A 23660-nucleotide genomic window follows, 5' to 3' on the forward strand; every position below is an offset into this window, starting at 1 on the left:
AAGAAGGATGAGGGATTGTAAGTATTTCCAAACGCCTCCTCATGAATGCAGCACCAGTGCAATTGAGTGGCCGTTGTTTCATTTGCCTCCATGGGGCTACAGATGCTGAGGGAGATTACAGTCCTGGCAAACTAATAGAAGTCAATGGAGCACTGGTCACACAAGCCCACTGACATTTCATTCACAAGGCAGCTTTAAGGGGAGTTTCAATCCCCTGTTCTCCTGAACACTAGGGAACCCGACTATCAAATGCTTTCCCATATCCAGAGGACAGAAGTGTCCATAACGTGACCACCCCTTTAAGTTATTAACAACTGGTGAGTTTTTTCATTTTCTTTTTTTTTTTTTTTCACTATGGATAATGTACACAGTGATGTGTCCGTACAGAGATAATGCACATAGCAATGTCACTGTACAAGGATAATGTACAAAGAGATGTCACAGTATAGGGATAATGTCCACAGTGATATCACAGTATATGGATAATGTACAAAGAGATGTCACAGTATAGGGATAATATACATTCTGATGCCACAGTATAGGGATAATGTCCTCAGTGATATCACAGTACACGGATAATACACACAGTGATTTCACAGTATAGGGATAATGCCTACAGTGATTTCACAGTATTGGGATAATGCCCACAGTGATGTCACCGTATTGGGATAGTGCACACAGCAATGCCACAGTATAGGGATAGTATCCATAATTATCATTAATTGCATCTTAGGTATCAGTAGAAATGAGCCACTTTGGTTGTTGGGCCCCATTGCAGCATCAGTATCTGCTACCTTTGAAGTGAAGAGCTCACAAACTGTACTCTGAGAATAGAGTATTATAGAAGAAGCAATTCCCTTACTAGCTGTATCTCCTGTATCTGGCCTGGACACTTCTATTCTGCTGCTAGTCTTCTGGAGTGGCAGCAATTTGGGTAACAGCTGTCTTCTACCTCCTTGTGAGCACACTAATATCAGCAATATTTTTAGCATCAGGGGGCCGGCAGCTATCCCACTGCTCAGGAAACTACACATGATCGGATTCATGGAAGCTGTAACTGTCTGTAGTCTAGAGGAGAATACACAGCATTGAGTCCTGAGATGTCAGACGTAACAAGGTGCAGGCAACTGTGCCAATCCCAATCCACTTGAGCCGAGTGTGCATGTGTACTGAATAGCAGATATCTACAGGATAGGTGATAAATGTATAGTCCTTTGGGACTCTCACCATTCAATAGATTAGGGGCCCCAAACTTGGCGTGCTGTTCACTCATGTGTCCTGACTCTCTATGGGGCCGCAGAGTAAATCACATGATATTTTGTCTACCTCTTAGACACTTCTAGTGATCAGGTGGGGTCCCCAGCGACTACACATTTATCACCTAGGCTGTGGATAGTAGATTTTATTGTGGAACAAATGTGGTGTAACCTGCTGTTGAGCACTGATCATAGATCTGACTATTGTCAGGGGTAGTCCCAGGAATATAGTCATATTTACATTTATGGACAATGGAAACTTAAAATTATACATTTTTACAAATTAAATTTTTTTTTACAAACTTTGCACTGTTCTCCTTTAACCATCTTAAGTGGAGTTCACACTGCTGCTGCTGTCCGCCCTGCTTGAGAGTTGCCGACTTTAAAACCCATTAATTTGAGTGGGTTTTCAAAGGTGACCGCCCGTGAGCGTTTTCGGCCTCTGCGCCTGGTCCGTTTTTTTTCTTTTTCTGCGGACACAAAATTCTACACTAAGGACTTTGTGTCCACGGAAAAAAAACGGACAGGAGGCGGAGAGGCCGAAAACGCTCACGGGCGGTCACCTTTGAAAACTGATTCAAATGAATGGGTTTTAAATCCAACCGCTTGCAAGCTGTCTGCTGTCCGGTGTCCCCGGAGTTTACCACAGATACCCCGGGGCAAACAGCAGCGGCAGTGTGAATGCTCCCTTAGTGGTGACAGTCTTTTGTCTTGATCAGCTACCAATGGATATGACCATGAATACTTTCTATTGTACTTTCTTGTTTAAAAACCCAACAATAATTTTCTTATAAAAACCTTTGGTAAAAATTCCGCTCGAACCAGGAAGAATCCAAAACTACTCCAGTATATAAAAATAAAATTTAACTTTTATTGTTGTTCATAACAAATAAAAAGTTACATCGTAACTCAGAAGATTAGTTGCATAAAGCTATGTGTTTCGGTACACATGTACCTTCCTCATGGCATGTGTACCGAAACGCGTAGTATTATGCAACTAAACTTCTGAGTTATGATGTAACTTTTTACTTGTTATGGAAAACAATAAAAGTAAAATTTTATTTTTATATATTGGAGTCGATTTGGAGCCTGCCTGGTTGGAGCGGAATTTTTACCAAAGGTTTTTGTATTCACCACTGGTTTGAGTCCACACAGGATTGAGGACTTTATTTAACTTATATGGTGAGCTGAAAATTTTATTTTCTATTTCTAATAATTTTCTTATGGCAGGGATCCTGCGAGGTCCCAGACAGGGGGGCATGTATCCTCCATAGGGTGGTCTGAGGTGGATGGGTGAGTAAATTACTGGCTGCTATCTATTGGAATAATACAATAGGTAGCGGCCTAATATATCACTGTGTGGGGCCCAAGATAGGGGATTATATACTGTGTGGGAGCCCCCCAAAAAAGGGGTTGTATGCTATGTGGGGGATAAAAAAAAAGGGGTGTTATACTATTTGGAGGCCAGATAAAGGGATTTTTTTTTTATCTGCAAATGGGGGGGGGGGGGGGCTATCCTACAATTACTGGGGCCCATTATGTAACATTCAAAGGGTAAGGGCCATACGATTTTAGTGTACTGTGACATTACCTTGGAGTCGAGTACAAGCTGCCTGTGTTTAAGCAGTAGCTCCTCATTTTCTGTCAGTGATGCCCCCAACTGGACATCCACCAGATATAAGTCTATCTGCTTCTTCAGCCAAGACGTAACCTACGATAAAAGTAAATTATGTTATTACTCATGACTAGTCCATTCAGCAATACAGAGTATGGATTAAGATAGTACGGTTAGGTCTTCATTAGATCCATCCCAGGGTCAGGATTTCTGTCGGTAATATATAATTTGTCTGAAGAGGCCCTAAAGACTTTACGTTTGTGGGTCCCGCAGGCTATGGTCCTATTATTACATCACCACTAAGGACCCGGATTGTGACAGACCTTTAAACTATCTCTACCACCCCCGTATCAAGAGCGACTGATCATTCGTCTGTCTATGACCAGAATAATACCAATACTAAAATAATATTAGTAGAAATAATCATTATAATTAAACTCCCTGCCATGTATAATTATATCATATTAGCAAAGCGGCAAAATGGCAATATATTATATTAGTGACAATTATCTTCTGCTTTTTCCCTACCACATTGGCACGCTGGCACCGATATCTTATCACAGATGAACCTAGATTAGAAAACAATGATGAAGTCGGTCCAGTCTCCATTTTGGCAGAGGGACTTGTTTGCCGCGTGCCCTGTAGGCCTTTACTTCAAGCTGCTGGATTGAATAGCAGCTGTTCTTCCTACAGAATCGTGTCATTCTGTAAATTTCCAGTGTCTGATTCTCCGCTACCTGCCGCAGTTATGTGACAGTGATCTGCTTACGGATAACATGCCAGTTATGTGCAGGGTACTGCAGTGCCAGCATGGCAATAATATCGTATCCTGACAATGTGGCCTGTCATGAAGCTTCTATGAATAAGGAGGTTTTCTGGGAATTGCATATCGATGGCCTATCCCTACAATAGGTCACCAATATATCATCCAACACCCTGACAGATCACCTGCTTGAAAAGGTTGCGGCGCTCACTTCCCTGTGCCAATGAGATCAAATGAAACAGCGGCTGCTCAACTTAATGGGGCTGAGCTGGAATTTCAAACACAGCTACCATGGGACTGTGCTTGGTATTGGTGAAGAGGCCACTGCACTTGCCCAAATGCTGTGGCCTCTTCAAACAGATGATCTTTGGGGGCCCAGGTTTCGGACCCCCACCAATCACATATTGATAACCTATGCTAGTGAACAAATGGCATGTCACTTGCACAGTAAGCATATATTAAAAATACCCCCCCCCCTTCCTCTAAGAGATTATTTCCTGTGCTCCAAGTACTCTGCCCCCTTTCCCTACCTTACTTGCCTATACTGAACTTCCCTTCACATTGATGAAGGTACTTGGGTATCATTGCATTAGTCATGTTAGAGGATTTATCTATTCCTGTTACATGCTTTTCAAATAAAAGCATAAAAAATAATAAATAAAAATATGACAAAAGGGCAACTCGTGTTCAATGGGGCAACTGAGATGCAGATTGTTCTCATGCTTTCGAACCTTCAATTGCCAAGGTTACATAGTTAGTACGGTTGAAAAAAGACATATGTCCATCAAGTTCAACTAAGGGATGGGAAAAGCAAGCTGTAGTGAAAATCCAAGGCATACGGTGTTGAAAACCCTGCAGTGCAGATGAGTTTGTGCTGCATGGACTTGGCTCAGCATGAAGACCTTTCACTGCTTCCACCAATTCTAGTTCTTAGCATTTAATGTGTGTGGCTTCACTGATTCCAGCACATATGGAATTTTTTCTCCTATCCCCACTATTTCTGATCAACAACCACAGTTAGTTTTAGTGCTATTTAAGCTCTGTAATGTCAAGCAGGGCAGTGTCAGGCAGGGGACATGACTTGGAGCTCCGATCAGTGGCAGCCAGTGTCAGGCTTCAGCATCAAACCCCTTGTATGCTTCTGTCTGACACTGCCCTCCTATGGGCTAGTTCACATGGAGTTTTTTGCGGGCGGAGATTGACGTGGAATCTGCCTGTGAGAAAGTCTCTCATTCATTTCAATGAGAGCCACTTTTTTTTTCCTGCTAAAGGTTTTTTCCACTAGCGGGAAAGGGAGGCGTCATGCCCCTTCTTCCCATGGCTGACTCAACCGCGGCGTCTGTGGTGCGAGAATCAGTTCTGATTATGAATGAGCCTAAATCAAGAGCAGGTTGCCGCAACAGAATGCCAGTGCACTGCATTGGCATCCCACCACTTGGAGAGTTAAAACGGTGGAAAAGGTTTCCGCTGTGTGAACATACCTTAACAGCACTGATTGCTCAGGAATGATGGGGACTAGGGAAAAAATTCCAACTGTTATAGAATCAGTGGACCAAAGTCTATCAATTGATGCAAAGAGCTTGAGGCGAGATTCTCATCTGCATTGGAGTTTCTGCATTTCAGTTTAAGAACAGCAGAAACCTACAGACTCCCGGCAGACCTCATTATAGTCTAGGGCAGCGGTTCTCAACCTGTGGATCGCGACCCCGACGGGGGTCAAACGACCAAAACACAGGGGTCACCTAAAGCATACCTCCCAACCGTCCCAGTCGGTGGGAGGTATGTCCCGGTTTCAACTTATCGGCTCCCGGAGGACGCCGATGAGTTGAACACACAGGCGATTAAAGCAGGAGCTGTCACAGCCAGCTCCTGCTTTAACGCTGTGCTGCGGCTTCAGTATGTGTAGCCGCGATGTGATGACGTCACATCGCGGCTACAACTATATGAGTGGGCGAGACTGCAGAGAGAGCGGCGGGGGAGCGTTGGAAGGTGAGTATAAGAGGTTTTTTTTGTTTTAAACATTAAGGCGGAACATAATGAAGGGGCAGATGAAGGGGGGGAACAGCATGACACTGGGAGCAGAGATGGAGGGACATGAAACTCTGGGCAGATGAAGAGGGGGATGGCATGACACTGGGGGCAGAGATGGAGGGACATGAAGCTCTAGGCAGAGATGGGGGAACATGAAACTGGGGAACAGATGGGACGGGAAACTGAGGGAAGAGATGGGGGGACATGAAACTGTGGGCAGATGAAGGGGGGTACGGCATGAAACTGGGGGCAGAGGTGGGGGACATGAAACTGGGGGCAGAGATGGGGGGACATGAAACTGGGGGCAGAGATGGGGGGACATGAAACTGGGGGCAGAGATGGGGGGACATGAAACTGGGGGCAGAGATGGAGAGGGGGACATGAAACTGAGGCAGATGAAGGGGGGTACGGCATGATACTGGGGGCAGAGGTGGGGACATGAAACTGGGGGAAGAGATGGGGGGACATGAAACTGGGGGCAGATGAAGGGGTTATATGAAACTGGGGGAGAGCTGGCAAGGGGACATATAATGTCCGGGTGACTGTAGGAGGATTATACTGTGAGGGAGCACATGAAAAATTAATGAGAATGGGCGGAGTCAACATAATAGTGGGCGGAGCTAAATTCGCCGCGGCGCGATGCGCACGCTGCATATCTTATCCCTCTTTCTAATCTTCAAAAGTTGGGAGGTATGCCTAAAGCCATCAGAAAATACATATTTCCGATAGCTTTAGCCACTGAGAAGCCACGCTACTGTCTGCAGCAGCGCTATTCAGCTGGAATGCACGCCGTTATGGACGCGTGTTCCAAACTGAATGGGGTCACCGCAACATGAGGAACTGTATTGTGGGGTCACGGCATTAGAAAGGTTGAGAACCACTGGTCTAGGGGGTCTGCAGGTAACCACTGTTTTAGCAGACTGGCTCTACATCATTCGTGTTCCCTGGCAAACCTGTTCAACAGAGAGCCCTGCGCAAGTGTGAACCTAGCCTGACTTATTGGAATAAGTAGAAGGTCTTTAAAGCCGCTGTCTGTTCTGGTTAATGGCAGATTGTTGCAAAGAGGGAAATCCCATTCCCTCCTATATGTAATAACAGAACATACCTATACACACAATACACAATGAGTGTTCATGACATAATAGAGAAATCATGGCATTTTTTTAATAGGATAATCAGAATGATATTTTCTCTATTATCTTACAATGCGTATTAAGTGTCCTGAAAATCCTATGTATTATGTGTCATGCCAAGAGCTGTAGGCCAAGCACACGGGCACACCAGATGGCGAGCCTTTACAGGCCTGTGATGTGGCACTGTGCAGGGAGGTGACGGCCCCACAGATGGGGAAACATTCAGTAGCCTTGTGCTCTGACACCAACTCTGCAGCTGTGACCTGGACGAGCAGGTGTTCAGTTTATTTTCTCCCCGTGTTACCTTGTCTTCCTGTTGGTGCCACTGACTAACGTGTAAGACCTGCTCCAGCCTTTGTCGGCGTTGCCTCATCTGCTTGTCCAGCTGCCGTCTCCTGTCCTGTAGTGATTCCAGTAGTCCCTCCACCTTGGAGCAGCTGCTATGGGCGCCTTTCATCGTGTCACAATTTGCCACTGGCTGGTGAGATGTAAATTGCTGTATGAATTCAGTCAATTCCTGGCTTTTATTTAGTAATGCCAAAGACCGTGCCAGGAGAGCTGAAACAGTCAATGTGGATATAGGTCAGTGAAATAATAAAAATAAATAAATAAAAAATGTATGTGTGTGTGTGTGTATATATATATATATATATAAATACACACACATATTATCGCAAAGGATATGTAATTGGGTTCTCCTTATTAATTCTGTTAAATATTCTATCCAGTTGCTTCCTAATTGAATCTGTTTCTCAAAAATTCTACAAGGGTTCTCATGCCGCTTTCCCAGACACCTGAATGACATATCTGTGTAGTTTTGTAATGAGTGGGGATTTATCAGTGCAGATCTAGGGACATGAGCTTTTTTTTACGAGACCTCATCCACTTCTGTGCATCCTTTAATTCCTATGAAGCTGGAATTTTTTTCTATTGCCCATCATTTCTAAGCAATCAGTGCAGTTAGTTTTGGTGTCTGATATGCTAAGTAGGCTCTCTATTGTCAAGTGGGTGGGGTCAGGCAGCAGACAAAGAGCTGACACTGTCCGGATTTGATTGGACAGTGTAAGAAAGCTCTTGATCATGCCCCCTTGTCTGTGCCTGCCTGACACAGCCCACCTGACGGTAGAGAACATAGTTATTATATTAGTATGTCTAAGAACGGTGAGGGCTAGAGGAAAAAATTCCAACTGTGCCGGAATCAGTAGAGCAGCAGCTATTAACAGATGGAAGTAGAGAAAGATCCTCTGTAAGGGCTAGTTCACACTGGGCAAAAGAAGCCGGATTTTGACGCCGAATCCACCTCAAAATCTGCCCCCTCACAATAGAGGTCTGTGTAGACCGCTAGCATTTTTTTTTTTTTCGCACTAGCGGTTTGTTCCCATCCACGCAAAAAAGAAGCAAGATGCCCTTTCTTCAGGCGGATTCCGCAGCTGATTGTGCCGCAGTGTCCGCCTCGCGACACTACTCTCCGGCCTAGGCCCATTCATTTGGGCTTAATCCGGAGCGTAAAGACACGATGGGATTCGGGTGCACTGTATCGGCATCCCATTGTGGCAGCTGCGACGGAATGTGTTCACGTGGAGCCCCGTGTGAACTAGCCCTTAAGGAAACCTGTCATTGGGATTGGGCCAACCATCAGTATGACATTATAAGGCTCGAGTTTGGGGTTCTGAACCTGAATGTATCAAAACTGTCCATTTGTCGAAAATGATGACTAATGGCCATCAGCTTTGGTACATGCGTGTTCACCTGATGAAGTTACAGACAGTGAATCTTGCTTCACTGCACGTCAAGCATATACTATATACACTCACCGGCCACTTTATTAGGTACACCATGCTAGTAACGGGTTGGACCCCCTTTTGCCTTCAGAACTGCCTCAGTTCTTCGTGGCATAGATTCAACAAGGTGCTGGAAGCATTCCTCAGAGATTTTGGTCCATACTGACATGATGGCATCACACAGTTGCCGCAGATTTGTCGGCTGCACATCCATGATGCGAATCTCCCGTTCCACCACATCCCAAAGATGCTCTATTGGATTGAGATCTGGTGACTGTGGAGGCCATTGGAGTACAGTGAACTCATTGTCATGTTCAAGAAACCAGTCTGAGATGATTCCAGCTTTATGACATGGCGCATTATCCTGCTGAAAGTAGCCATCAGATGTTGGGTACATTGTGGTCAATAAGGGATGGACATGGTCAGCAACAATACTCAGGTAGGCTTTGGCGTTGCAACGATGCTCAATTGGTACCAAGGGGCCCAAAGAGTGCCAAGAAAATATTCCCCACACCATGACACCACCACCACCAGCCTGAACCGTTGATACAAGGCAGGATGGATCCATGCTTTCATGTTGTTGACGCCAAATTCTGACCCTACCATCCGAATGTCGCAGCAGAAATCGAGACTCATCAGACCAGGCAACATTTTTCCAATCTTCAATTGTCCAATTTCAATGAGCTTGTGCAAATTGTAGCCTCAGTTTCCTGTTCTTAGCTGAAAGGAGTGGCACCCGGTGTGGTCTTCTGCTGCTGTAGCCCATCTGCCTCAAAGTTCGACGTACTGTGCGTTCAGAGATGCTCTTCTGGCTACCTTGGTTGTAACGGGTGGCTATTTGAGTCACTGTTGCCTTTCTATCAGCTCGAACCAGTCTGGCCATTCTCCTCTGACCTCTGGCATCAACAACGCATTTCCGCCCACAGAACTGCCGCTCACTGGATGTTTTTTCTTTTTTGGACCATTCTCTGTAAACCCTAGAGATGGTTGTGCGTGAAAATCCCAGTAGATCAGCAGTTTCTGAAATACTCAGACCAGCCCTTCTGGCACCAACAACCATGCCACGTTCAAAGGCACTCAAATCACCTTTCTTCCCCATACTGATGCTCGGTTTGAACTGCAGGAGATTGTCTTGACCATGTCTACATGCCTAAATGCACTTAGTTGCCGCCATGTCATTGGCTGATTAGAAATTAAGTGTTAACGAGCAGTTGGACAGGTGTACCTAATAAAGTGGCCGGTGAGTGTATGTTCTGATTATAGATATCATGATGGTTTGGGGACTGTCTGAATTGTATCTGATTCCTGATTGGAAACTGGATAAACACAAAAAGGGAAGTCTGACAGCTGCAAACCTTACGCCATAGAATAAACCTAATGGGCCAGGCCATTAATGGGTTAATGGGCCGTTTTAGTGAGGGCCGTAGCTAAAAGAAGTGGGCGCAGGCCCGGCATGACTAGGATTTCCGAGTCTTGCAGGTGCCCAGCTCTGCAGCACTACAAGGGTTAACCCCTTGTTAGTGCTGTTTACAGTTCATGGCCCGGTCTACGGGTGGTGACCAGGCCATGACCCTCTCTGGGTGATATATATATATTCCCTCTCCCCCTCTATATTCCCTGTTACTTCCCCGGATATAAAGCCTCATGTACACTGCTATGCCATGTGCATGGACTTCATACACTGGAGTGCACTGCCCACTATGTTTTATGTGCTCGTATATAGTTTTGTCTTTCTCTGAATTCTCCTCTAGAAGCTATACCTCAATATTGTGTACCTCTGCAACATCCCTGGTATCAAAAAACATGCACATGTAACACATTCTATGTTGGGAAAATAGGGACATAGTCCCATCCCTGGACTGGGCTCACAACTAAACTAAATGGGACCAGCCACTTTCGGGAAGTGTTTTGTAATCCATGCCCATTTTCAGGCCACAACATATCTTAATTTGCTGTGGTTGGCTTCCAAAATTTGGGCTGTCCTGGCAAATTTGAGGCACATGCAATGTACCCAGTAGTTTAATACTAGAAGTGCGTCACCATGATATCTATTGCTTACCCTTTGAATGCTGCTGAAGCTGTTGCAGATATTCTGTAATGGACTCCTCAGTATCGAGTGTGTTCTGAAGAAATGTCTCTGCATTATCAATGGCTGCAGAGAACTAAAAGCAAAGGAAAAACACTTTTCAAAATAATTTTCCTGTTCATGGTAAGAACTAATAAATTCAGAATTATGTTATACGTTAATAGCTCTCCAAGATCAGAAAACTTCCTAAATTTTAGAGTTTACAATCCTACTCTATATATACTATGTGTTATCTTCCAAGACAATGTAAATGCAGCACAAGGCTATTATCACAGTGCCCCCTGGTGGGCAAATTACTATTACGCAGAACAATATTATTAATTGATGAGTAGGGTTGAGCGATCGGGATCGGAAAAGATCGGATCCTGATGGGCAATCGAGCAAATTTCACAAACGTGATCGGCTGGAAAATGATCGGAAATTGGATTTTGAAATCGATCCTGAAATCTCAAGATCGGCTCAACCCCAAAAGTGACTTTTCCCATAGAGAAGCATTGACTAGGTTGAGCGATCCGCATCGGAAAAGATCAACTTCCGATCGGCGATCGAGCAAATTTCACAATCTGGATCGGCCGGAAAATGATTGGAAATCGGATTTTAAAATCAATCCTGAAATCTCAAGATCGGCTCAACTTTATTGATGAGCAGGAATAAAATGTACAGAAAATTTTTATCTTGCGTAAATTCTACCCTAATTGAGTTTTACATATTAGATGCATTATATATATTGTTGCATGAGATACATGCTGATACTACCTGCTGATATTGGTGAATTTACACCATAAAATCTTCTCAAAAATATAGAACTTCAAACTAGTATCAGGCAAGGAATCCAGTTATGGTGCAGGCTGGGTTGGACCATTGTAGAGCTCCTTTAGACTGGGGCCCCATGTGTCAAAACGTTGTGGCAAAAACCGCAAATTGAATCCCATCCACACCTCGCAGGGAGATTCCTGCAGTGGAAATGCTTCAATTTCCAAAACCCTTGTGTTTTTGGAAATTTCAGCATGTCAATTATACCTACAGAAATGCTGGTGGTTTACCTATAGGTCTAATGGAAGCAGAAAGTCTGCAGAGAAAAGTCCGCTCAGCCATTTTCTTAGGGTAGGTTCACACTACCATTGTGAGCATCTTGATTATTTATTGATCTATGGCCTATAACGTCATACGATCATTTGTAACATATGTGTTAGAGATTTCATCAGTTTTCAGACTTTTCTTGTGCACTAGAGGACCTTTTATAAATGTAATATGGTGGCTTTATTAAGTTTCATGATGAAAAGTGGTCAAGCACAAACCTGTAGTGCAAAGTCGAAGAACTCGGCCGTCATCTGCAATAAATCTCTCCTTTTCTCCAGCACGAGGATGAGAGCGTCCCATGCATCCTTAAGGGTCAATGCCATTGCGTCATATACTTGACTTTGGTCTTTATTTTCTTCTGCTGTCTTATCTGCTTCACATAACAAATCCCATACATGGTCCTCCAAAGCCTACACAGAAAAAGAAAGGTAAAAAAAAAAAATAATTTACAAGTTGAAAATGATAAAAAGAGGAATTCTAGTTAGAATCTAACAAAACTTACACTCAAAAGAAAAATTATAGATATTGGTAAGTGTCCTCACTCCTATGATTGAAGAAGGTCCTGGTGCTCCTCAAGGAACTTAGACCTGTTTAGTACAATATGGGTACTCTAGGAATCAGATATCTGATGTTCCTGTATGAGAGCCACATACTACATGTGTATCATTCAGTCAGCCTATAGACCTCATACATGCTTTGTGCCAAAGGGGTTCTTTTATGAAGAACTTGCCTGGATGTCATAGGTTTTTTTGTGGTCCCTTATAAGGACTTTCCTCTATGACCCAAAATGGAAAGCAACTACGAATGTCTCTGAGGGACTTGAGCCATTCCTGCATTATAATAAGAACAACCATTGATCTAAATGGCCACCAATAGGGGTGCAGAGGTAGAAGTCCTACCAAGTCATGGACCCTAAGAGGGTCCCAAAAGTCAGCACCATTTCAGATATTGCACTGGAGTTTCTAGGCAGCTGCTCTGCATGGGCCAGCTGGAGAAGAAGTGCGACAGTCATGGTGGAAAGGAAGTGTTGGCAAAGAGCTCTTCCTCATTGTCACACTCTCCTGAAGACCAATGGCTGCACGCCAGATTACACACCCGCAGGCTACAGCTGATCGATAGGGATTAGCAATCTGCTTTGGGTATTGCCCAAGTAAATGTAAATGGTAGATAGAATAGATTATAATTAGAGAAGTGATTCTTCGCCAATCCCATGAAGCCCAAGACCCCCACTGATATTTAGTGGTCCCTCTTGACACATAGGAAATGCCTGGCTAAGCTAGTCACTGACCATAGTGAAGTATGTGTGGTCTTTTATTTATTTATTTAACCCATTGTCTACTTATACTAAACCTTTCTGACCCCCCCCCCCCCTCCCTGGAAAGCCCTAAGGTAGTTTCCCTGTAACATAACAATGAGCTAACCACATGGTAAAAGTCTCCCATTATTTATCAGCAGGCTTAACGCTGAAGAGTTTGATTTTCACAGCCAGTAATGGTGTGTTGTGCCAAGCCATCAATATTCCACATAGCTATGTTACAGACACTACATAGCACTAATGTAATCATCATGGCCTTTACTGTGACAAGTAACAGAGCTTGCACAAGATATATGAAGAATGTGGTGACCGCAGATAACAGAATGGCTGCAATAACACTCTGATCAAGTTAAAAATAAGACTGACTCCTCGGCAGCTGGCGGAGGACTGGGGGATTTCTCTGGATTCTCAATGATGCCGGATTTTCCTGATGAATTGCTAAATCCTGTCATTTTTGCAGTAATTGAGACTTCTATTCTGCACATTACTGGGATTATATAGCAAAAATGAATTTTTGCCTTTCCAAATCATTGTCTTATGTGAATCACTGATAGCTAAGGAGTGATGCAGGCAAAGATGGGGCATAACTGGGGAAGGGGGGCACTTTTTTTTTTTTTTTTTCTAACAAAAGGTTTAGATAATGTAATGGGGAAAACTGTGCTAAAAGAAAATCTAAAACGTAATGAGAAATCATGGGCTGGGGGTGTCGTGGGTACATTTTTTAGTCCAGGAGTCTAAACAGAATAGAGATGGCTCAAAAGGTGCTAATGGTAGAAAAATGTAGTTCTCCACTGCCGCTCATAAAGGATTATTTTCGTAATATATATAGTATATAAGAGAATCCTTTAATAGTCCCACCATGGGGAAATTCAGTGTGTTACAGAAGCATGGATAATACAAGAACGAACACATACAAGCTCATAGCAGATAGAAAAGATACTAGGAGTCATAGCAACTAATAAGAAAAGAAAGACTTCAGGATCCTTTAGTTCTCTGTGCGGAGTGATCCTCGCTTAGCCTGATGTTGATTGTACAGCCTGACCGCGGTTGGGAAGAAGGATCTCCGATAGCGCTCCTTAGACATTGTGTGCAAGCACAATGCATTTTTCGTATGGTTTATTGTTTTTTTTGCCTTTCTAAAATCTATTACCTTTTTTCTGTTCATTGAGTTATGGGAGTTCGTTTTTGCTGGACAAATAGTATTTCATAATGATACCATTTAATAATCCATAAAATGTACTTGAAAACTGGAAAAAAAGCACAACTGCACCATCTTAGTTTCATTTTTAAGAAGTTCAATGTGGGGTAAACCTATGTCTGCGGCTTAGTATAATCCTAAAGATACCAAATTTATGAAGGTTTTTTTTTTTTTATGTTTTAGAACCTTAAAAAAAATTCTAAAATGTCTCATCACATTTATGAGGTTTTTCTTTTTGGGCTTTTTTTTTTTTTACATAGTTTGGTTTATGGAATTTAGGGAAAGTATAATATTTTAGGGCCTATTCACACGGAGTAAAATGGCGTGTAATTTGGAGTGTAATTTTTACACGTGTATTTTGGAGTGGTTTTTTTTTTTTTACACGTGGCGTTTTAGTAGCATTTACAGAGCGTTTTTTGGAGCATTTACACGTGTAAAAAAACGCTTCCGTAAACGCTCCAAAAAAAGCTCCGTAAAGGCTACTGAAACGCCACGTGTAAAAAAAAAAAAAAAAAAACACTCCAAAATACACGTGTACATTTTTTACACGTGTAAAAATTACACTCCAAATTACACGCCATTTTACTCCGTGTGAATAGGCCCTTATTCAATTTTACTGGGAGCCACAGCAGCAAAACTCCCCAGCTATTTAGCCATTTTAATATTTTTCCCCCTCACCGGCATTCACTATATGGGATAAATATTTGCTATTCTTATATATATTGTGGGGAATCGCTCAGGTAGGTGCTTGTAGCAGTGCAGGAAACAGGGACACAGACACTGGGTTGCACACAAGTTCAGACTTTATTCACTTGTAGTGCATTCACTGCTTTTGCACAAATAACCAAAACAAAACCCTTCTCGGCTGAGAACTAACTTTAAACATAAGGACACTTTCCCTTGACTATACAGGACTACCACTCTCCCACCTTGGTAACAACAACTGGTGGCACTACCTGCTCTGTAGATTTGGTCTGGACAGGTCTGTGTGTGAGGACTAGCCACACTGCTGGTCCTCACAAACAGACTATATCAGGCCTTGATTAGTCAGCTGACCTCCCTGGTGTGGGTCTTTACCAAACACCCTTTAGCTGCCTAGCTGAGACATACCTGTCTTCCCAGACCACACCCTTCACTCTCTCACAACATATATATATATATATATATATATATATATATATATATATATATATATATATATATATATAGTTTGGGCATTTTTGGCATACTATATTAAAGCATAAATCGCATAAATCTAGTTTATTTAGCATGTAACTGGTCCGATACTTATGATACCTCTCCAGTACCCAGTAAAACCAGTAAAACCTACTTCAGCCGCACATTACTGTAATATGTCTTAGTAAGTCAGGAGACTTCTTTATTTGCAGCAATTATATTACAACTCTCTTTAATCACAAGCCATTCCTAGCCTGTCTGCAAGGTACTTAACATTTCCTCAAACCAGCAGATAACTCTGTATTTTCAAAGTAGATTTCAGCTCCTTTAAGACTTGAAAGAAACAGCTTGAAGTCTGATACGTTTGGAAATCTACATGAAAGAATAATGATAATGTGATTATGAAATTATTTGTAGTTCTTTCATCATACCTGACACTTCACACTGAGCGTGCGAGAATAATGACATCAAATAAACCTTGAAATTAAGATCTCTCATCTTTGCGGTTCAAGATGAGTAGAAAAGATCAACAAGCAGCTTAAAAATTCAAGTGTTTTTTTTTTCACTGTATGTTGAGGGAAAAGACAAAAAATGGAACCTTTATGCAGGAGCTTCAAAATAATTTCACATCTAAAATTTCCAATTTTGTCCATATCTCTCGGAATTAGACCTAGGCTTGGTTCACTGACTACTATGCAGCCTTGGATGGCTTGTCTTTATAAAGGGAGTCTGTCAACAAGACTTAGAATCCAGTACCAGTCCAGCAAAGTCAGACTGTGAAATGCTCAAGTAAATTGCAAAAACAATCCAAGATCTACATCCCAGAGACTCAATTGTAATGTTTAATGTTCAGTATATGACTGAATATGTATGGCGTGTTTTGAAATGATTGCCAAGAGAAAGCTTCTTCTTTCTAGAAAAGAACATGTCGGCATATCTTAAAGATTATTTTTCACTACCGGAACCAACTCCAGTTCTTGGCATGTTAATAGCTACTGCTCCACTTGGAATTTCTCTAGCCCAAACAATTCCTGAGCAATGCAGTTAGTTTTGGTGCCGCATATTCTATTTAGGCTCTGTACTGTCAGGCGGGCGGTGTCAGGCCGAAACAGTCAAAGGGGCGTGATTCTGAGTGCCAGTCAGAGGTAGACCGTTTCCAAGAGTTCAGAAACGCTTAATATCCGCACAAGCCATGCTTGTGGTGGAAGGGTTGATGATTTGGGATTGTTTTGTAGCCACAGGGCCTGCGATTGAGTTGACCATGAATAGAGATGAGCGAACACTATTCGAAAAAGCCGTTTCGAATAGCACGCTCCCATAGAAATGAATGGAAGCGGCCGGCACGCCGACTTTGCTGGCGGCCGGCCGCTTAACCGGCTACGTCCATTCATTTCTATGGAAGCGTGCTATTCAAAACGGCTGTTTTGAATAGTGTGCGCTCATCTCTATCCATGAACAACTCTTCAGGATCCTATAGGAACACTACTTTCACGTTATTGGAGTAATCCATCGTTTGTGTCTTTTTCAACTTTGTTAACGTTGTAACATTTATGTAACTGCTTAAGACTATTGGGACTATTGACTGCAGCAATATCAGACACAATTCATAATCTGAAGGGGAGCTGTTTCTGGAAAAAAAGCAAATCCTTTTCATATTCCAAGTAACCCATTAGCAATGTCCCTAAATCTCTGAAATATTAGACCAATTTACCCCTAATCTTGCTGTCTGTACCGTACAGCAAGTTATATAAAATTCATTTGACGCTATTATTGCTGTTTGAGTTCAGGTACAAATAATGTCTTAAGGCACCAAATGGACGCACACAATATTGCAGCACAGTATTTAATAAGATAACTGGGACATTGACACAGTTGTGACTTTTAGCACAGTCAGACTGACATTTTAGCCAAATGGTCTGCTTCAAAAGCATTGTCACTGTCAGATTCACGGGAATTACCGTAAGTCTCTCAACACACAAATTTCTTTTTAACTTTTTCAGAAAAGAGCACAAAAATCAGTTATTTTTTTGTTTTTTATTATTGACATTAAATGGCCCAAAATTTACCATCCTTGTGCCAATTTCATAAAATCACGCATGGAGTAAGTAGCGTATGTGTTCACTAAAACACAGGTCACATTTTAATTCGTCTACATCTGTATGACAGTCTAGCACCTATATTTTATGGACCTGACCTGGCAAGGTTGTATAAGTTTTATAAGTTCTCCAAGGCCCTTAAGGCCCCAATGATCAAGAACCAGAGAGGACACCAATTTTATATCTTGGATTCCTCCTATTTAAAGTATTTTTCCACCATGTTCAAAATGCAAGATGTGCCTGTTAATCCAAATGGGCATGAGACAGCACCCTTCTGTAGTACAGCACCCTTCTCTAGTGCTGGCCTGCTCAAATGGGTTAACTCGGTCCTACTACACCAGTACTGTAAGAAGTTAGATTGAATAAGCACTATGAGAAGGTGATAGGCAGGGTGCTGGAATCTCGCTATATCTCCTCCAGGTTTTTTACTTGTGTGGTCCAGTGCAAGTCTTGAGTAGGCCTCAGCTCCAAGTGTGAGTCCTTGGCTCATTACTGGGCCAGAAAAGGGTGCAGATCCTGCACTCCAATGCAGTTCCATGAGGTGAAAGGAGGTGTATGGTTCTGTCCTGCAACCCTGAGAGTCCAGTGAGACTATATTGTGCTTGTTTTGTTTGTGTGACTGGTAGTAAGCCACATGTATAGTTAGGTTATCCATTCTGTTTAGCTAGTGGCTCAGACGAGCAGGATTTTATTTTGTTTTTGCCTGAAGTTAAGGCTGTATTTTGTTTTGCTCATTTGTGCCTGAAGTCAAGGTTTCCTGTTTTTTTGTTTTTTTCCTAAATAAACCTGTTTTGCTGCATATTTCGTGTTCCTGTATTTGACTGATTGGATCCACACCTGTGCTGCTATTGAGATACCTCCCCTACAGCACCTAAAACCTGAAGGTGACATTATCATTGGGTAGTTTTTTGATACATTAATTGGCATTAGTAGTTTTCAGAAACATCAGAGGCAAGGGTTTAACTAGGAAAAACTAGGCCCTATAGCAAACATTTTACTGCATTGTCCCACTGGGTTTCCCCAGTATAACTCCCCTTCTACTGGTGCCTACATTGCCACCTTTACTCACACTTATCATTTGTGTCCAACCAGTTATATTCTATCTGAGTCCCAATTGATCATATTTTTGTGCCTCTTGTCCTTCGGTCTGATGTCTTTAGCCAGAACTAGCTAGAAGGAAAATGCAGAGTGCTTCTTTGTCCTTCTACTTAAGATGTACAGGACGGCAATGATCTGTTTAGTTGATAAATTTGGCAGCTTGTGCTCCAGTTTGTCAGAAAGCATCAATTCCAAGTGGATATGTTTTCTTTAAAAATAACGTTTCCAAAAACAGACTGTCAACCCCATATTATGTCAGCAGTAATATGAATGAAACGCTCTTACTTCCTGAAATGCAGTTTTTGGCTCTTTTCCTCCAGCTTGAGACTGGTCCAGTCAATGAAAGTCCAGTACTTTATCATTTTCCATTGAAGTTTTATGTAGGCAAGTATAACTTGCATTATTTTTATTTCCACACTTTGGGGGATATTATTATGTACGTCTCCACAATCCTAGAGGACATGAAAGGGGTTATCCGGGTGTAAAATATAGCATTTATTTATTGTATATATTGGGAGAAGGTGACAGGCAGAGTCCTGGAATCCTGGTATATCTCCCCAAGGTTTCTGACATATGTGTGGTCCAGTGCGGGTCTTGAGTAGGCCTCAGCGCAGGTGTACATCCTGGGCTCTAAAAGGCTGCAGAGCCTGCACTTCAGGACAGATCCTGGGAGCGAGAGGAGGTGTCTGAGTCTCTCCTGAGAGACTGGTGAGACCTAAGTCTGGTATTTGTTTGTGTGGCTGATGGTAAGTTACACATAAAGTTAGCCTTATACTGTTTAGTTAGTTCTCAGACGAGCAGGGTTTTGTTTGTCATTTTTGCCTGAAGTTGAGGCTGTATTTTATTTAGCTTATTTTGTACCTGTCGTCCTTGCTCAACTTTCTGAAACTCTTTGGAAATCTCGGTACACGCTACCGCATATGCCCAGTGACATCACAGTGCACCCAGAAGCGCCGCTTCAACTTGTAGCACTGCCCCGCACTTGCCTAAGACTTTCAGAAATACAAGCAAGGACAGAGGGCTGTCCTTCATCCTGTGGTGGGCACACCTCAGAGGGATCTGCAGCGCTGACCTAAGCCCATTCTGTAGATTACACGCCACTAAAGCCTGTGGCACTTAATTTCCATATTTATAAAAGTCGAAATATCTCAGCAATGGAGCAGCGGTTTGCAATAAAAGAAATTTTTTCTGACAGACTCTCTGCTATATACAATCCAATTTTGGCTACAAAAGTATCTGCAATAAGCTGATCACAGCCTGTCCCAATAAAGTGACCCCTTACAGTAAACTAATCTGTGGAAGACCCAAGAGAAAAGTATTATTGGCTGACCTGTTCTTCTTTTCCTCCGAGGAGGTCTTATTTGCATATCCGTTACCAGTGGCGTAACTAGGAATGGCGGGGCCCCGTGGCGAACTTTTGACATGCCCCCCCCCCAGCCGACACCGACGCCGAAGACCTCGACCGGCCCCCTCCTCCGCACTCTATTATGTCCCTTAGTATGTCCTGCACACAGTATTATGTCCATTAGTGGCCCCTGCACACAGTATTATATCCCTTAGTGGCCCCTGCACACTGTATTTCCCATAGTGGCCCCTGCACACAGTATTATTTCCCATAGTGGCCCCTGCACACAGTATTATCCCCCATAGTGGCCCCTGCAAAAAGTATTATCCCCCATAGTGGCCCCTGCACACAGTATTATGCCCCATAGTGGCCCCTGCACACAGTATTATCCCCCATAGTGGCCCCTGCAAAAAGTATTATCCCCCATAGTGGCCCCTGTACACAGTATTATGCCCCATAGTGGCCCCTGCACACACTATTATATCCCTTAGTGGCCCCTGCACACAGTATTTCCCATAGTGGCCCCTGCACACAGTATTATTTCCCATAGTGGCCCCTGCACACAGTATTATAGCCTATAGTGGACACCCATAAACAATTACTATACTCTGGGGTCTTTTCAGACCCCAGAGTATAATAATCGGAGACCCGGGGGAATAAAAAAACTAAAAAACTATGCTGTCTTCTCTGCTGCCATCCTTCTTCTATGACGTCGGACGTCACATGACCCGGGAGGCAGGCCGGGTTCATGTGACGTCAGAGACGTCAGACAAGTAGGAAGGAGGCCTGGCAGGATCGTGGAGAGGTAAGTAACAGTGTTTTTTACGTTCCCTTACCTCTCCCGGTCCGCCGATCATTATACTCGGGGGGGGGGGGGGGGAGTCTGCAAAGACCCCCTAGTATAATGATAGTATTTGTGGGGCCCGCGGTGTCGCGTGTCACTTACCAATCCCGGCCCAGCCAGGATCGGCAAGTAAATAGGGCCCGTAACGGCTTATAAAAAAACGCAGCGGTAGCGGCTATCACCGGGCCCCCTAATGGCCCGGGCCCTGTGGCAGCTGCCTCTGCGGTAGTTACGCCCCTGTCCTTTACCTCAAATTCTTAGCAGGGCTGTAGACCTCAGAGTGGTGTCTCCTTATTGAGACATAGCACTCCTTTTCGGTGACCTGGTCATGTGTCTGGTACATCATAGAAAAAAAAAATACTATATTACACCTTGTTCTTTGTACATCTAATGAACTGAATGGTCATTATTTTCAGAACTGAAAGACTCTTTTTAGACGTTTTCTTCTAGCTGTTTCCAGACAACTAATGCCCAATTTCAGAAGCAGGGCAGGAAAACGAACAGGCTTTCTGCAGAAATACTACTAATCCCTAGAATCTAATTGGTTGTCATGGAAAATGTCACCGTTCTGTCGACTTCTTTTTATCTTCTCAATCATTATATTGGTCTGGAGATGATAGACAGAAGTGGAGACGTTGTGAAAATCCTCAATGGCCTTGTAATTAATCTTATAATGTCATGAAGCCTTGGAAACCAAGTTCTAGATAAAAATAACCAAGTTATTCTGGAAGAAATATTTTGTAGGGTCAGAGTTCACCGTGAAGATCAGAGCAGGCAAGACGCATGTACTGTTTTCACTACGGAAGGGGATCGGGTTTTACTTCTCTGAATTTACTGTATGTATTGACAGGCAAGTACTGTACAGTCTGTGTCAGAGTCCCCAGCAGCGACATAAATCAGTCGTGAACATGGCAACTGTGTCAACTGCAAATGTATATTTTATGATTTTATGGATTTAAGGATATGTGGCCATAAGAGAATACATGGCGAAGGGTCAGTCTTAAATCTTTTAGTATTATAGCAGAGGTCAGTGATAATAAGACTTGTATTTCAATATTTTATGTACAGATCGCACAAATGTTACCTTATAGACATCTAGAAAGTAATAAAATCACTTGCAATTGGATAATCCATCTAAAAATCGGTGGAGAGAAGTCCTGCACAGAGGACTTTTTACTCAGCTGGTTTCAGTATAAAACCAGCAAAATTTCAGTGGCTCACCCCGTGGAACATATTATAGCAGAGGTATAACTACCGGGATAGCAGCAGTAGCGGCTGCCACAGGGCCCAGGACATCAGGGGGCCCGGCGGTAGCCGCTACTGCTGTGGATTTTTTATTTATTTTTTTTAATAGGCTGTTACCTGCTGGAGTAACACAAGCAGGTAATGGGCCCTATTTACTTCTTCTGCAGAGGCCGCTGTGAGCAGGAATCAGGACTGGTTAGTGAGGCTGCGGTCCCGCAAATCCTGCAAATATTATCATTATACCCCTGAGTATAATGATCAATGGGCTAGGAGAAATGAGGGAACATTAAAAAAAAAACACTGTTACTTACCTCTCCTATGCTCCGGAAGACTCCAGGCCTACTTGGTGACGTCACAGACGTCACATGGCCTGGGACCTGCTTCCTTATGCATTGCGATGAAAGCCCCAGCTCAAGTGACGTCTTTTCCATCGTTGAAGATGGCCGACATCACCGGGGAGTGCGTTGGAGTCAGGGAGAGGTAAGTAACAGTGATTTTTTATGTTTGTATCCTTCCCTGAGTCTCCGATTATTATACTCTGGGGTCTGAAAAGACCCCGGAATATAATAATTGTTCATGGGTGGTCCACAATGGGGCACAATACTGTGTGCAGGGGCCACTACAGGGCATAGTACTGTGTGCAAGGGCCACTATGGGGCATAGTACTGTGTGCAGGGACCACTATGGAGAATAATACTGTGTGTAGGGGCCACTATGCCATAGTGGACAAAATTTTGCACGGGGCCCTGTCATTCCTAGTTACACCACTGTATTATAGTATATTGGGTCTGTGGGTGTCCATGGGTAACTTCTTTTTTAGCAGATGGGTTATCCCCGTGAGGACCTGAATGATGGAGAACTGAATACTAGTGTGAGCCTGACATCAGTCACATTTAATATAGCATGTGGTTCTGGACCAAAATTCTGGACCAAACTGTAAGGAAAACACTTATGAAAGCTTATAAAGCCAGAAAACAGATTGCCCAGTGAGATCCTGCAGATATTTCAAATTTTGATGAAAACTCAGGTACCCATTGGGGTGTCATGATAGGGGAACCTCGGCAAAAAGGTGTGAAAAGTCAAAAGCGCACACATGACATAAAGCTGCAATATTCCAAACCCAGTAGAGATGAGTGAGTACTATTCGAAACGGCCGTATTGAATAGCACACACCCATAGGAATGAATGGAAGCGGCTGCATCCATTCATTCCTATGGGTGTATGCTATTCGAAATGGGAGTTTCGAATAGTACTCGCTCATCTCTAAAACCCAGATGAAGTGAACAGAATACAACAACTGAAAACTGACAACTACATAGTAAATTAGGATACCAACCAGTGATGGCACACACAAACCTCAGACCCAGACAAAGGAATTGTCTAGAAATAGGCAAATAATAAAAGACTAAAGTGATGAAACAAATTGATATTGTGTTATGGACACCTTGTCCTCTCACCTTGATTTTGTAGAGAAGGGCACTGTGGTCTTGGAGCAGCTTTTTGGCTTCATCTTGGCTTTCTCCAATCTCTAGTAAATTTGGAATGGCTTCTGCCAGCTGCAACTGGACTAGTTTTCCACTCTGTAAAAACACATCCAT

The 23660-nt window shown here is 43.1% G+C and overlaps 1 protein-coding gene across 4 annotated transcripts in view; it reads right to left on the reverse strand.

The window, feature by feature from the left end:
* Positions 1 to 23660, reverse strand: part of CCDC141 (coiled-coil domain containing 141) — a 101128-nt gene that overhangs the window by 63250 nt on the left and 14218 nt on the right. For all 4 annotated transcript variants that reach the window (XM_075286070.1, XM_075286067.1, XM_075286069.1 and 1 more), the window contains exons 2-6: positions 23520 to 23642; positions 11964 to 12155; positions 10639 to 10741; positions 7103 to 7356; positions 2848 to 2967 (exon numbers count right to left, since the gene is read on the reverse strand). In XM_075286070.1, coding sequence (XP_075142171.1) covers positions 2848 to 2967; positions 7103 to 7356; positions 10639 to 10741; positions 11964 to 12155; positions 23520 to 23642 — 792 coding nt within the window. The remainder of the gene's footprint in view (positions 1 to 2847; positions 2968 to 7102; positions 7357 to 10638; positions 10742 to 11963; positions 12156 to 23519; positions 23643 to 23660) is intronic.

Source organism: Leptodactylus fuscus, chromosome 8 (genome assembly GCF_031893055.1).
Source record: "Leptodactylus fuscus isolate aLepFus1 chromosome 8, aLepFus1.hap2, whole genome shotgun sequence".
NCBI lineage: Eukaryota > Metazoa > Chordata > Amphibia > Anura > Leptodactylidae > Leptodactylus > Leptodactylus fuscus.